Here is a 16,146-nt window from a genome sequence, read left to right as displayed (position 1 = left end):
TGCAATCCCCTTCTATTCTGCCTGAGATCAGAGGCAATTTAAATAGCAATGAAAATTATTCCAATTTCAACTCCTGCAATATTCTCTGATGAATGCCATCCTGTGTCGATGATTTCTTTTTATATGCATCTCTTCCCATTTATAACCTACTATCTTAGCTGTAATGTGGAAGCTGTTGTGACTCCAATCTTATTCATCAACACCTTTTAAACCTTTTTCCATTGCTCTTGCCTCTTCCCCCCCTATAAATGCATCACCTGAAACTGTAGCTACAAAAATCATCTCTGTCAGAGTTGCCATTGTCCTTAGCATCCTTAAAATGTACATGTGTACTGCTGGTATAAGTGCACAATTTGACAGACCTCCCTTTACCTATTTCTGCACTTCCTGCTGTTGCCTTTTCCTCATTCCATCAGTAGACTCTGCGCTCAGGACGGTTGAGGGCAATTAGAGCTGGTACCAATGGCTCACCGACAATGAAAGAGCAGTAAAATGGCATTTATGCAAGCCATGAAAGCTTTGGTGACATACCAGATCTTGCATCTGCTTAGTTGGAAGCTCCATGGCGGTGGCAGCATCCCTGACTGAGAGCAGGTCTTTTGAAACCGAGTCAAAATGAGTCCAAACCTAAGCCAGTTCCCCCAAACTTTTAGAACTGCATCCAGAATTTACAACTGGAGTCCATTTTGAAATCCGATTCTTTCCCAAGCTGCCCATGACATCGGAAACTGACAAGGCTCCAGTAGAAACTGATATAATCACACATACTACATGTTATAGGAGTTTCACAGAGTTATTGAGTCATAGATTTTAAGGCCAGAAGGGGCCATTAGGTCATCTAGTCTGACCATCAAAACCACCCAGCGCCCACACTCAAAACCCAACAATAGAAATGAGACCCAAGTATTACAGCCCACAGGAGACTAAATTAAAATGTGCCAAAGGCAGAGAATAGGAGGGACTGGGGTGCACCAATGCATAAGACATTGATTAAGTGAGAAAAGTAAAGAATTGATTAAGTGAGACGTACCCAGATAATCCTGGTAAGAGACCCACACCCCACAGAGGAAGGCAAAATCCCCCAAGAACACTGCCTATCAGACCTGGGGGAAAAGTCCTTCCCAACCCCACACATGGCGATCAGTTAGACCCTAAGCATGTGAGTAAGAACCAGCCAGCCAAGCGCCTGACAGAAGGAATGTTCTGTGCCACCTCAAAGACCTCACCTACCCTGTCCAATGTCTCATCTCCAGCCATGGCCAGGTCTGGTGCTTCAGAGGAAGAAGGACCAAGCCCCCCCCCCACACACACACACAATCAACCTTACAAAATACAATAAAAATACATTTTCCATGTCTCAGTTAACTTTTTAAAGTAAAAAACATATAGCAACTCAATATTCAGAGAAAATATGGTGAACATGTTTCTTGGTCCAATCTAGACTTAAATCAGACATATATTTCTGCATTCTTTGTGTGGATAAAGGAGAACAGGGTAAGTAATTTGTCCTGACTAAGGTTGTTATCCTAAAAATAGTGGAATTTACTCTGCAGCTGCGACAGGTGTGTATTTCCCCTTGGCTTCAGTGGGCATTGTGTACCTTCAAAAATAGGGCTCAGTTATCATTTCTCTATTTGTTCCAACCCACTCGGATGTCTCATCAACCAATCAGTTTCCTCCTTTTAGCCAGCCCTTTCCGTAAACTTGCATGCATGTATTTCATGGAGAGATGCAACGTGGGCCCGCCCTTACATCCAATGGAGTCAGTGGAAAGACTCCCATTGCCTTCAGCAGAACGGTAACAGGTGGTGTTCAGTAGGTGATGGCTATAACTTGAATTGGATGATAAACCAACCTGGTATGCAACCTTCTTACCATTCCCCCCACCCCCCCAACATATTAGTGAACTGATGTTTGTAACGTTTGCTTTGCTCTACAATTGTTTACTACTAAGTATTTGTGATGAACAAGGAACTGCTCTGTAATAATCTAAGAATACTGAGAGGTAATACTTTTCTGAGCATTGTATGTGACCTGATCAGTGAGGGGACGTTATTGTACATTGGGTTATAAGACTTTCCCTCTGGAAATGTTTTGATCTAGCTTACTAGGGGGCTGTGGGAAAAACAAGCAGGGAAGCAACACAGTGAGAATCCAGATTAGCAACCTGTAAACAAACACTTAGGGGACAAATACAGGACAATGGGAAAAGCTCTTAGCTTTGAAGATCCTATATTCTGTCTCTAATGAAGATGCAAGCCTTGTTTTGCATGGGACACTGGCAGCCCAGAGGTCAAAATAATGACAAACCATTAAAAAGCCTTTCCCAGTAAAGGAGCTGGGGTGGGGGCAATTGTCAGGGATTATGAGGGGACAGGTTGACAAAGAACTAGGCTCTGGCGAGAAGTCTGAAAGAGCTGGTGCTTCTCCATGTCCAGGGAATGTAAGCCCTAGGGAGAAGCAGGCCTGCATACAGACTGGCTTAGTGTTTTTAAGATCTGTTTTCTCTTAAATGCTTTTGGACAAACTAAATATGTGGCTTTAAGAAGGCTCTCGGGTTACTGGTTACCACTGCCATTGCCCTGAGGGGAAATGACCTGCAGATACTGAACCCAGCTCAAGCCTGCTGAGGTAACCACAGTTGATCCAAAGGGACTGCAGCCCAAGTCTGGTCTGAGACTGGGAGAATCATGATTCCACCCTGACAGTCGTCATGGCTAGAAGATTGAGACTTGAGAGGAGTTGCTCTCAGAGACCAGCAGGGACCAGAGGTACAGTTAGCCCCCCAGTTAACTGTGACGGTATTAACAGGGGCAAAAAAGAGCGGAAACTTTCTCTCAAGGACAAAACAAGCAAGTCAAGAAAAAACATTGTGCATTTGTCACCTTAAAAGCTCTTCCGTTGTCTTAGGTAAGTAACTCCTTGTCCACCCTGTAGTCGTGTTTGCTTAGAAATACCTAAGACTGATTAACAAATAGACATAGAATACAGGGGCCAGGCCAATCTAGGGCTAGAGTTTGGGTTCAGATTCAGCAATGCTGAGCTCTTGCAAATCCTTCCGGCAAGGTTTCGACAAAAATGTCTGAAGTCTTGTGAGATCAATTATTTTTTCAATTTTTGCCACCATCTTTGGCTGCATCCGAACTAGATCTGGGAAACGTGCCCTGCCCACACCCAAATCTAGAGAGTTGGGTCGGGATAGTGGGATTTGAATCCAATTAGTTTTCCACATTCCCCACAAAAATAAATAAATATAATAATAATAATCTAGGGGAAGGATCATTATTTTTCCTTGTTGAATCGTTATCTTCCCTTTACCTTTGTTGCCTTCTTGGTATGTCAGATTTATCCTTACCTGCTTCCTTGAACATAAAATGTTTATTTATCTGTGTGTATCCTCTATCCCCATTTTTAATTTTCATTTTAAAAAAAGTAAACTTTACTGGCTGTAGATGTCCCCCACTTGACCAGACAAAAGACTAACATCTTCTAGCCTCACCTCTCTGCTGGAGGGACCAACCCTAGGAAGAAGATAATAGTTCAACTATGCTTTTACTATGGCCTCTTTGCTGAGACTGACAATAGGGGAGCTAAAATAATCTCAGTACTGATGGTGAGAAAGGCAGTGGACTTGGGATCCACCGACTCAGTCTTTAACGGCCACTGAACCATCATCAGATGATGGCCGCTTTGGCTCAATATCACCTTGGCTAGATTGGAATCAGTGCCCTAGAAAATGAGAGCACTTCATTATTTCACCAGATTCCCTGAGCTTTGACAGAAATGATAACCTGATAATCTGTACTGACATCTCTTACGGTGGTCCCAGTTTAGTTACTCTTGATGTTAATGGCAGATCCTGCAGAAGGGGTAGTGAACTTGACCCTGTTCCATCAAAGTATATGGTTCAGAATTTCTCTTGCAAAACATTATCATAGTGATTGTGTGTGTCTATGTATTACTGTATATACATATGGACATGAATCATGTTCCTTCTTTCAATTGGATAGCTAATTAGAAGAGTTCTAACACACACATGCAGAGGTTCTTCTTCTTCTTTTTCAATGCTTAGCTGAACGGTCAGCTGTAGCAATTGTTCACCATTTGGTCCATTCCTGAGCAGCTGCAAGGGCTTGACGAGCCGAGAGTCCAATATCAGAACAGACTTGATGAACCCATGTAAAATGGGGTCTGCCTCTGGGCTGCTTCCATCCTTGATTGGTGGAATTTTATCCTGGATGTTACAAGCCAACTGGAGAACAACATTCACTGGAACATCTTATAACATTCTTGCAACATGTCCAAAAAGTATAAGATGCTGTCTGCGGACAATGGCCCCAGTAATTTGTATACTGAAGCGACCGTAAACATCTGCATTAGAAATGAAGTCATTCCACTTTATGCCCAATATATAATGTTGGCATTTTGTGTGGAAAGCCTCCAGTTTTGCTGTGTCTGAGTGGCATAATGTCCAACACTGGTTGGTTCTTGAAAAATCTTATTAAAATGCTTTCCTAGAGACCTCTTCCAAGAAATTGTTCTTGTTCAGAAGGATAGTGTTAAACCCTGCCCAAAATCTTTTACCATACATAACCCTTTACTAATCTGAATTCATTGATCTCCTCAGAGTTTTTTATAAGGTATTATTAAAAGATGCTGGTTAGGCTATTTGCACTGTCTAAAAGGAAATATCATGACTGTTGGTTCTGAATGGTCTTTTTGTATATCAGGAATTAGTAAACATTTCCATCACTGCTTTTCAATTCGGATGGGAGAACATCTTCAAGAACATTTGTTAATCCATTTGAATTTCACTGGTGTGCCATGCTCTATGAGTGACACACCTTTAAATACCAACCATGGTGCTGCTGAAAACTGGCAAAGTTATGCACTGTATATTATAAAGAGTATCTCGCCATGTGTGATATTTGCAAAGGAATGAAAAGCAAAGCAGCATCAGCATCTGGAAGACAACTTCACTAGGGTCAATAGAATAAATGCTGTTGCCTGGAGGAAAATAAGAACAGATGGGCTGGATAGAGGAGTCAGAAAAAGACTCAGAGGTGTCCCAGATGAATCCCAATTCCTGCGCTAATTCCCAACTTCAGTTTCAGTGCCTTTCCTCACAACATTTGACTCATCTCTGTATAGAAGAGCAGTTCATTCATGAGATAAATAAATAACAGATGATTCAATCAGCTGGTTTCCTGTAGGCATTCCATCTCCAGGAGGAATCTAAGGCTCTGATCCAAAGCCCACTGATGTCATTAAAAAGAATCCTATTGATTTCACTGTGCTTTGGAGCAAGTCCTATATGTGATGGGAGTGGCTTTGCAGATCAACTCCGGGAAGTTGTTCCAGGAATAAGGGAAGATGTGGAAGAAAGCCCTGAGACACTTGTAGGAGAAGCAAGCTTTGTATCACTGGTGGAGGGGAGGGGTTATATGGGTGATGCAATAGAGACTAAGATTAGTGAGTACTGAAGGGCAAGGTTAAGGATGGTTCTGAAGGCAAGAACATGTAGTTTGAACGTGATGTGTGGGGAATAGGAAGCTGGTAGAGAGATTCCAAGAGAGGGTGACATAGATTGAATATTCTCTTTTATCTCGAAGAATATTCATTCTCTGAAAAGTTGAAGAGCTCATTCCATCTTACAACCATACAAAGTTCTCCCATCCCAAAAGCTGCTTCCAGTGTCAAATAACATCATATTTTATTACAGTGTCATTTTCAGGTAACATTAACAACACAAAAGCAAAAGATATACATGTCTTGTTTCATTTACGCAGTTCAAAGTCATGTAGGGGCATCTTCTACATCTACTGATGCTCTTCCATCTCAGGCATATGCAATAAAATAAATTGCAGTGCGAGCATCTCAGCAAAATCAATGTAACTTTGGGGCAGAGGGAAATCACTAAGGATGTGCTAATGAAAGATCTCCACATCATAAGATCTTAGCTGGACTATTCCATATCACTATTGACCAAATTGAGGAAAAACAAAACAGTAATTTCTTATTGATCAGTGGGCAAGTTGTTCTGTCTGTTTTGTTCTGTACTGTTTTTTATTGTTGTTAAAGTTAAATAGACTTGAATAAGAAAAGCCGGTAAAAGGAATTTAGATTCCTGGTGCTTCAGATAGAAACCAAAGCAGAATTGAAGGAGGGAAGATAATTAGACAGAGGATTTGCACCTCCACTGACTGCTTCCCTAACTCAGGAAGTGCTGATTTTATCTAATTTGCCAGAGCCACTAGTAATGAGAGTTGATGGGGATTACAGATTGCAGCCGTTCTGACAAAGCAAAGGAATCTTTAATTAGTCCATTTTAGGGTGGAAATGAATTCCCGGGGAATAAATGATTTGATTCAAGACATATGGAGCCTCTTAGAGATGAACTGAAAAGCTTATTACCTGCCAAGACCCAGAACTCAGAGTGTTCTATCTGTCTTGTACAAATGAGTGAATGACATCACTGTGACCAGAAACATTTCATTGCCATTCTGCTCTCATTTAATTTGGAGGAATTCCATTGAATTCAAAGGCATTATTGTGGCTTTCCCCTCATGTAATGGCAGGAAGAGTTTGCTCCAGTACTCTCTACCCATCAGTTTAGGTGCCAATGAGAGGATCAACTGTTTTGGAAGATGACTGAATTCAGTGTTTGACAGGTAATTGAATAAAATGATTTTCTAGTGATTTTCTTTTCACATGCATTTATCTGTCATTTTTATTTCACTTTCCACGCTTAAGTTCCACTCCCTCTCTGAAGGGCATGTCTATATGGAGCATTAGTGCATGGCACACTCGAGTGAAACTCCACAGCACTCTGGTGTGCTGCACACTACCTAGCTGTGTGATCCCTGCTACCGCACACTGAAAGTTCCCTAGGGTGCTTTGGCTTATTGCTGTTTCAAACAAATCCACACAGACACGTGGTGCGCAGCACACTAGATCGCTGTAGATTTTACACTCCAGCCTGCCACTCACTAATTCTCCACATGGACATGCCCTTAATCGGTCTCCTTTTCTGCATGTGTGTGTGTCTCCGGGCTAGTTTACAATTAAAACTTACAGCAGCACAGCTGTATCAGTACAGCTGTGCCGCTGTAAGAGTGTTTGGGTAGCTGGGTTATGTTGGCAGGAGAGAGCTCTCCCGTCAACATAATAAAACTAGTTAAATGAGTGGCAGTAGCTATGTCAGCAGGAGAGCGTCTCCCACCGACATAGATAGCGCTGTCTACGCAAGCGCTTCAGTGGGCAAAATGTATGTTGCTCAGGGGGGTGTTTTTTTCACACCCGTGAGCAACAAAAGTTTTGCCAGCATATGTGCTAGTGCAGGTAAGGCCTCTGTCTCATGCACAAGCACACACTTATTGTTTTAGGGACCTGAAACAGTGACATTTCTATTTTTTTTAAAGATTTCTTCACTCTCCATTAAAAGGGAAGACAAGTGAGATGAAGACAACTCTCTCTACCTTGTTAAAGGCACACTCTTTAGACTGACAGTTCTAAAATGTAACCAGTTCAGTTTGTTCTTAAGTACGGCTTACCTCAATGACTTCAGTGGGCCTATTCACAGCTTAATCTTGGGCATATGGTTAAATACCTTGTTGAGGGTGGGGCTAGGAAAATGAAATTATTATTATTATTTATTATTTGTGTTGTGGTAGTGTTTAGGGGGCTCTATCAGGGCTCTGTTGTGCTAGGCACAGTGCAAACACAGAACAAAAATACAAACCCTGCCCCACGTGAAAAACAACTGAAATTCTTCTTGATTCTGAAAAAATACCAGCTCTTCTAACGTCAGGCTGCAAGGTTTCAGATTCTGAGCAGGCTGATCCAGCAGCAACACACTCAGGACATTAGGCTTGTTTGTGACTGTGAGGTTGCACATGACATGAATGTGCATTTGAACATCATTCAGTCCCTCTGCCCCTTCCCAAGAGCAGCCACAGAGCTGAAATTTACTAGAATCCTGTTCTTATAAATCTTAACACCAGACTTGCTCACAGGAAGACAACAGATGAACAAAGGAGCATGGTCTGTGACTTGGACTCGTGTGTTCAAACCAAAGCCAAACTGGTGACTTGTTTTAGACCTCCTGACCTGTTCTGGGTCCTTTTATAAAAGAGAGGTAAGTGTGACAATGGACGAAGGACGAGGATGGTCCTTAAAAAGTATAATTCTGATCATTCTCTTTTAGCACTTTTAAAAGTATTTCAGACTTTGCTATTTTGTCCTATAGGGTAATTTGTGTGCACATGATGAATGAATACAGTGAAGTCATATTAAACGCAGATGTTTTGTCTTATGGCAACATATAAATGTTACAAACGTATGAGCTGCAGGAGGAAATGGGCTAATTTTAGATTTGTTCCTAGCCCTCTCCATGTGAATGGTGTCGCTGTGAGCCCAGCAATGAAGTTCACTGTGTTGTAGCAGACTGCGCAGTTCCTGAATGTGTCAACCCAGTCTATGAACCAGAACAGTGTTGTCCTGTCTGCAAAAATGGTAAGAATGCGCCGTATTAGCTTTAAAGGAGTGATAACAGCAAAATACTATAAAGGTTTTTGTTATCTACACGCAGCCAAGAAACTCCATTGGCTGGCAAAGGCCGATATTTGAACATGTTCCTTCTCATTGTGTGCGTACTTTAGTTATCAACTTCCATCAATACGACCCAAGGACACCCTTATTCACATGAGTCAACTCATTGAAGTCAATGGGACTGTTCACCAGAGCAAGGGTTTGTAGGATGTTCCCTAAACTAATGAGGTGAGACCTTCATCTCTCCAAGGTCTAACTCCTGCTTACCTTGCCCCCACACTTGGTCCCACTTGAAGTCAAAAGGACTTTTGCATGAGTCAGGGAAGCAGCATTTGGCTCTAGATTGAGATGACCGGGGTCAACATTTGTCTAAGGTCAGTAGGTTGATGTTGCTCTCATTGGAATCAATAGCCAAACTCCCATTGGTTTTGGTGAAAGCAGAGTTGGGCCCTTGGTGATTTAGCTTATTATTTGCCATTAGTGAGTGTTTGTAGTGCAAGCATGTATTCTCCATTGACAGATGCACAATGCACCACCTGTACCATAATATCACCACATTAATAACAGCCCACAAAGCACAGAGCCTGTGGCAGGATATGTGAACTCTGGTGCTTGGGAGGCTCAAAGCCAGCTGCTAAAGCATCTTTAACCACTGCAGGAACATGACTTAGTCATTATGACTTCATTCAGGGAGTCATGCCTATGGGCATTTCTAGGGTTATCTATGCTTAAAACTTACAGTGGCACAGCTGTATCAGTACAGCTGCACCAGTGTAAGAGCGCTGGTGTCGTCGCGTTATGTTGATGGATGGGTAAGAGGTCTCCTGTTGACATAATAAAACCACCTAAATGAGCAGTGTGTGTAAGTTAGGATCCCTTAGATTCAAAGAGACTCACTGATCACATGACCACAATGTAGTTTACATCATCATATACATCACCTCTGTATTAGGTCTGTTGAGTCCCGGTAGCATGTTCTCTCCAGTGATGAATCCTTATATTCCAGTTAGCTGTGACGAGACCTGAACTTCATCCATCGGTTTCAGCATCCACTGTTTCCATTCTGCGAGGTTCGCTCCAGACAGCTCTTCACTCTTAAAAGACAACAGACAGCCAACAACCAGAGCTGTGGGAGTGGGGCAAGGACAGCTAGTCAGTCACATGAAGGCACCATATGCCATTGCATAGAAAGCAGTGGTGCCTGGTGGATAGAGCACTGGACTGGGACTCAAGAGAACTGGCTTCTACTCCCATCTCTGCCACCTGTCTGATGACTGACCTTGGGCAAGTCATTTCATCTCCCTATAATTCAGCTTTCCCTGTGTGGACTGGGAATTATGATACCGACCTTCTTTTTAAAGCGCTTTGAGATCTACTGATGAAAAGTGCTTTATAAGAGCTAGGTATTATTATTATACTCACCCCCCAGCCATTTCAGATCAAAAGTTCTGGTCTATTAAGGAATGTGGGTTTTGAGGCAAAAGAGGATTGTGGGGAAGAAATATGGAGGATCAAGACTCACCGGTTATCTGTATGTCCATGTCATCAGTCACCTCTTTGTTACTATAGCAAACGTGATGAGTAGACTCAGTCATTCCTCTTTGACGTTATTTTTTTTCCTATTGGGCATCTTAATCGTTGACCTCTCATCTCAGGGGACTGTATCCTGGGAAGCAGTGATTCCGAAAAGGTTTGGGAGTTCAGGTGGACAATCAGTTGAACGTGTCTTCCAATGCAATGCTGTGGCCAAAAGGGCTAATGTCATCCTTGGATGCATAAACGGGAATCTCAAGTAGGAGTAGAGAACTTATTTCAGCTCTGTATTTGGCACTGGGGTGCCTGCTGCTGGAATCTTCTGTCTTGTACTGGTGCCCACAATTCAAGAAGGATGTTGATAAACTGGGGAGTGTTCAGGGAAAAAAGCCCTGAGAATGACTGAAGGATTAGAGAGCATGCCTTATACAGTGATTGACTCAAGGAGCTCAATTTGTGTAGTTCAACAAAAAGAAAGTTAAGGGGTGACTTGATTACAGTCTATAAGTAGCTACAGGAGGAACAAATGTTTTAACAGTGGGTTCTTCAATCTAGCAGAGCAATTGTAACATGATCTAATGACTAGAAGCTGAAGCTAGACAAATTCAGGCTGGAAATAAGGCATAATTTTTTAACAGTGGGAGTAATTAACCATGGAAACAGCTTACCAAGGGTCGAGGTGGATTCTCCATCATGACAATTTTTAAATCAAGATGGGATGTTTTTCTAAAAGATCTGTGCTAGGAATTATTTTGAGGAAGTTCTCTAGCCTATGTTACATAGGAGGTCAGACAAGATGATCACAATGCTCCCTTTTTACCTCGGAATCTGTGGATCTATGAATTCTTTGGTATCTTGACTATAAAAGCGTAGAAAGATAGTGAATGTGTCACCTCCCCCTCGTAATTTGCTAAAATGAGATTTGCATCACTTTCACAGAAGAAGCTAACTAGCCATGTTCAGGCTAAGCTTTTACTTCTGAAATCTCCACTGTACCCAGTCAATTAAAGATTAGTTTCACAAAGGTGCTCATGGAAAATTCTATTTGACAGTCTCACTTAACAGAGTGATGCCCTTTTTTTCTTTTCTTTTTCCACTCTACAGCTTTTGTTTTCTAATCAAGAAAAATATTTCACTGGAAAGATTTGCTGTGATCAAAAGATTTCAACTCCATCTTACTGCTTCTTTGGTTATTGTTCTATAAAGGCAAATGAAGGAGATTTGAGGATGTGATTATATCCCCAGAGCAGCAGGCAATGCAGATTCTTGTTTGAAAAGTTATTCCTTATGAATTTAGTGGGAAAGGCCATCATTTTTGGTTAAGATCGAGCCCTATGTCTTTTGCTGTGGTAAGCAGTGTAGCTTGCCTTTTTGTGTAACCATTGCTGTCATTAATTGGAGAATAATTTCTTTCTGATATATTGAGAATGATTTTCATGCCTGTCTTAATTACGGCTTGCCAAGGGGAGAAGTGCTGTGCAGAGGTAAGGTTAATGCGGAAATGTGTTGAATCTACCCTACCTGACCTGAAGATTCCTTAACAGCCAATATGAATTCCTTTCCCCTGCATCCTGAAGAAGCAAGTTTGGAGATTTACTCCTAATTGTCAAAAGACATAGAACCATTATCCTGTGCTTTGAAAAATTCAGTGGAGTGACTGCAAAGCTTGCTGTATCAGGCTGCTTAACAGAACTGCACATACAGTAGGCAAAGTTCATTGCCAGGCTAAAATTTAGGAGGAAACATTCCTTCTTTCATGGCCCATCATCAAAATTGTCACAGTAAATGTTAAGGGTCATGGCTCCAGGTACTGTACAGGGCTTTTGACTTAAGATGAAAGGTTACTGGATTTCAAGTTTTCCATTAGTGACAGAATACAAAATTATTGCCCCAAGTTGTTCTTTCTGGTCATTGTGACTTTTCCAGAGAAAAGTCTGTCAACTACTGTTAACTTCCATCTCTACATGATCTTAAACTTGCCCATTATTATGAAAATCAAGCTCACCACGGCTGTGGTCTGTGACGTCCCTCCTGCCCCAGGGGCTTTACTTTATCTCAACAAGAAAATTATCCACCCAGTTTACGCTAAAGCAAGAGCAGCAGCCTCTCTACGCAAATTCCTCCTGTCCCCTGAGCTTTTTCACCCAAGTCTTTCTGCACATGTGAGCGCATTCTTATTACTTATCTCCATTGCATGGTTTGTCACACACCCTTGGACCCGTCCATCTCCAACATCCAGCGTGAGACCTCCATCTTTATCATCACTACCTGTTGCTAATTATGCATCAGAATTGCAGCTAGTGTCATTCAGTTGAAATCAAGGGAGCCATACCATCAGACATGAGATGAGTATCTGGCACATTGTCTCCCAATTAGCCAGTCATGTCTACAAACATACTGTACAATTGGCCTGTCCCCTAGTTTGCTTCTTATCACTTAACAGGATTCCCATTACTCTCACCAAAGGCCTTTCTTGATGTTGGCCAAGTCCTGCTTGGCTTTGTGAGTGAGGGAACAAATGTCAGAGCTCATTATCAGTGGAATGGACAATCTTTAAAGCTCTTTATTAATGAAAATTGGGAGATTGCTCTTTACGATGCCTTTAATCCTCTTGAATGCACTCTGGCTCAGCCTGTTTTTTCAGTTTATTATCTTCCAATTCTTCTAATCTGGTTAAAGCCCCTGTCCAAGTTAAATGGGTTCTTCTCGCTTTTGTCTCTGGCCCTTAACAGTTATCACCTTTGGATCATGGGAAAAAAAGCACAAGATGAGAGACACTTCCCCATGCACAGGACTGCTTGACTAGGACCAAGTCCTGAGTTAGGACTTGAGGATTTGGCTCTTCACAGTTAGACAAGGAGAACAGCTCTGCTATAGTGTATTGTCCTCTGGGAAGACAAGATAGGTTTTTTTCCTATGCTGTTTTGGGTTAGCTACAGTGTGATCTTTATCCACTACTCTAAATTGGCTCTGCTTGATACAGTTCCATGACAGTTTTGCATCCCACTTCCCATTCACTGCTCTGCTGAAGAAAAATCCAGATGCATTTTAAAATTAAAAGAAACTAGACTGGTTTGAGAAGCATAGTTATGAGTGAAAACAAGGAAAGGGCAAAATAAGATTATGCAGTCAGTTCCCAGAGGCCTTTAGTCTCATGAATTATAGGCACTATTTTAAAATTCTTTCCCAAAATAATTTTGACATGAGCAAGAATTCATCACTGGGGTTTTTTGTTGCATGACTGTGTCACAGAAATTAATTTAAAAATCCAATAAATGCAGCCTCAGAATAGTTAACATTTTTCTCTGCTAAAGCATGAAATTCTTTTTAGAGCAAAAGCTTTCTCACCCACTTACATGCACATTAATGCAGTTGCTAAAATATTAGACTGTGCCCTGGCATTTTCGATTTCAGGAGGGATGAGCAAAAAAAGCCTTCTACATTTCTGATTTGGGGTCTGGCTTTGACTTTAATTTAATTTTTGTTGCCACCAATCCTCAAGAAGGTAATTAGTTATACACAACAAAACAGATAAAACCTAACACATCTGCAGTGAAATACTTTCAGACAACTATTCTTATTTACTCGTTGCATAGACTGCTGGAGAGATTCATGATGAAATACTTGACAAGAGAAAGATGTTTCATAGATAATCTGTCACTGAGTCTGTAATTAAAGTTTTAAATTACCACACTTGATAACGTCTGATCCTTTCCTCCATATTCAGGGCAGAGTCCCATTGATTTCAACGGGAGTTTTACCTGGGTAAAGAGGCCAAGATCCAGCACAGTTATTATGCACATTTATTTTAATAGGCTATAAATATTAATAATTTCCTACAAATATCTTCATCTTTCAGGGCATGGACAGAAATTAATGTAAATAACAATTTATTTCCTTGCATAGAAATCCATATTTCACCTAAGCTTCTTTCTTAATTTACTGAGAATATAAACTCTCTCCTCATTATTTTGGAGTTTGAGTTAATTTAAAATAAGCATTCTGCGCGCTAATCAGTTTCTTCTGTGACATAGCGTATTTTGCACAGAACATCTCCAAGCACCTGATCCAAAGCCCATTTAAAGTAATAGGAACCTTTCATATGCTTTGGTTCTGGCCCTAAGTGAATTCTACATGCAGCTACATTAAAAGAACAGGGAAGGAATTTTTGCTCTTCCATGGCTGTCTTTTTCTAGTAAACATTTTGTAGTAGTGTATTTAAATTGAGCAATCAGATCTCCTTTTGGCACTATGAGGGTGGTGAAGCACTGGAGTGGGTTGCTGAGGGAGGTGGTGGATTCTCTATCCTTAGAGGTTTTTAAGACCCAGCTTGACAAAGCCTTGGCTGGGATGGTTTAGTTGGGGTTGGTCCTGCTTTGAGCAGGGGGTTGGACTAGATGACCTCCTGAGGTCCTTTCCAACCCTAATCATCTATGATTCTATGATCTATGATTCTAAGAGCTCCTTCTTTTCTAATGGAGAGCTTTTCAAAGACGTCAAATACAGAGAAGAGTCCGACACCTGTTGATGCCTCACTGCCCCTTTGTATCTTTGAAAAGCTTCCCCTTAGGTTTTTATGAGTCTTAACACTTCTAAATGTGAGTAAATAACATCACAGGTTGCCGCCAGGGCAAACATGGCCGATTGCTATATCCATATCTCTCCCAACCTGGGGTGTGACATTGTTTGGAAAGGCCTCCAAGCAAAAGACATAATTGGGGACCCTTCTTACACTACTTTGAACAGCTCAGCTCACCTCCCAGGTGCATTGGGAACTCCCTGACAGATCGTCCTAGAGTCATGAGCTCCCGCCCACTAGTGAGGGTAGGATCAGACCCCTGTTGCAAATGTATCTCACTCACCACTGTCAACATTTTGCTGTTTCATCCAGTCCTGGGATTTTTCCTGAGCAGACAGGTTACTTTGCTGGATTAAGTCATAGGGGCTATTTTGTGTTGTGGACAAATATCCACTGTGGACAAGTTTGTGCTTTTCAAGGTTCTTTTGATTCCTAATCTCCATTTGAATTTACTCCTCCAGAGGTGAATATTAGATGTATTAATTGATCCATTACTGAACTCTTCCAGCTATTTAATCTCACTTACTTTCATAAACTAAGCAGGGCTAAGACTGGTTATTCTGGGGAAATCTAGATGTTACAGGAAGCAATGCTGGTGATGGAAGGAACACTGGTGGTGGAGGAAATCTAGATGTTACAGGAAGCAACACTGGTGTTTCAATCAATAGATTGTAGTCTTTTCTCTAAAATCAGGTAAGAAAAAAATCAGTGTCCAGCTATGGTGTTAGAAGACAATGTAGTCTGGTTAGCTTGCAAAGTCTTTAAGGATGAAAGGTACTATATAAATGTAAATTGTTGATTGTACTTTAGGTGAAGATAATGGATTAACTAACCAGTGTAAGCAATATAAGGAGTTAACCAATGATGACAAAAAAACTTTTCCATTTGGTGTATATACCACAAAGTTATCTGTTAAATTTAGATATACCAAAAGTTTAATATCCATTAATCCAATGCTTGGGTATTAAAAGTAACCAATACTTTATTGCACAGGTAATGTAGCCTGTTACTTACCTACAGAATTTGGATTGTTGACTTATCGTACCAGTGTTTAATGAGAGAGACTGCTTCTGATGTTGATAGCAGTTGAAAAACAAGAAAGAATTGCAAAAACTTACAAAGATTTTGAGAAAAAAATGAGGTTGGGGGGGGATTATCTGCCATTTGACTGTGTAAAACTATTGCAGGATAAAAAAGACACAGGAAATTAAGGCATGGAGTGAAAACAAGAGAAGACGTCAAATTCATTCACTTTTCAGAAAACAATGGGCTTGGAGCCCTGGGTAAATTACTTTAGGGAAAAAAAGCCCAACTTTTAATTATGTCAGGAAGTTATGAATTGACCAGATTTTAGGATTCAAATTAAAACCATTCAGACAAAATGTGTACAATGTGCTGATTGTTTGTGCAGATATATTTTACTCATGATGGGCAAAATATGAGAGAAGATGGAGAAGCATCAGACACGCTGGACTTAGTTTACA

The 16,146-nt window shown here is 41.1% G+C and overlaps 1 protein-coding gene across 2 annotated transcripts in view; it reads left to right on the top strand.

The window, feature by feature from the left end:
- The window catches only part of VWC2L (von Willebrand factor C domain containing 2 like), an 81,240-nt gene that overhangs the window by 18,362 nt on the left and 46,732 nt on the right, over nucleotides 1-16,146 (top strand). For both annotated transcript variants that reach the window (XM_067548715.1, XM_067548714.1), the window contains exon 3: nucleotides 8,385-8,514. In XM_067548715.1, coding sequence (XP_067404816.1) covers nucleotides 8,385-8,514 — 130 coding nt within the window. The remainder of the gene's footprint in view (nucleotides 1-8,384; nucleotides 8,515-16,146) is intronic.

Source organism: Emydura macquarii, unplaced genomic scaffold (assembly GCF_026122565.2).
Source record: "Emydura macquarii macquarii isolate MOO-44397 ecotype Brisbane River unplaced genomic scaffold, CSIRO-AGI_Emac_v2 contig_1253, whole genome shotgun sequence".
NCBI classification, from domain to species: Eukaryota; Metazoa; Chordata; order Testudines; family Chelidae; genus Emydura; species Emydura macquarii.
Note: the sequence above shows the minus strand (reverse complement) of the source record. Positions and strands in the feature narration are given on the sequence as shown.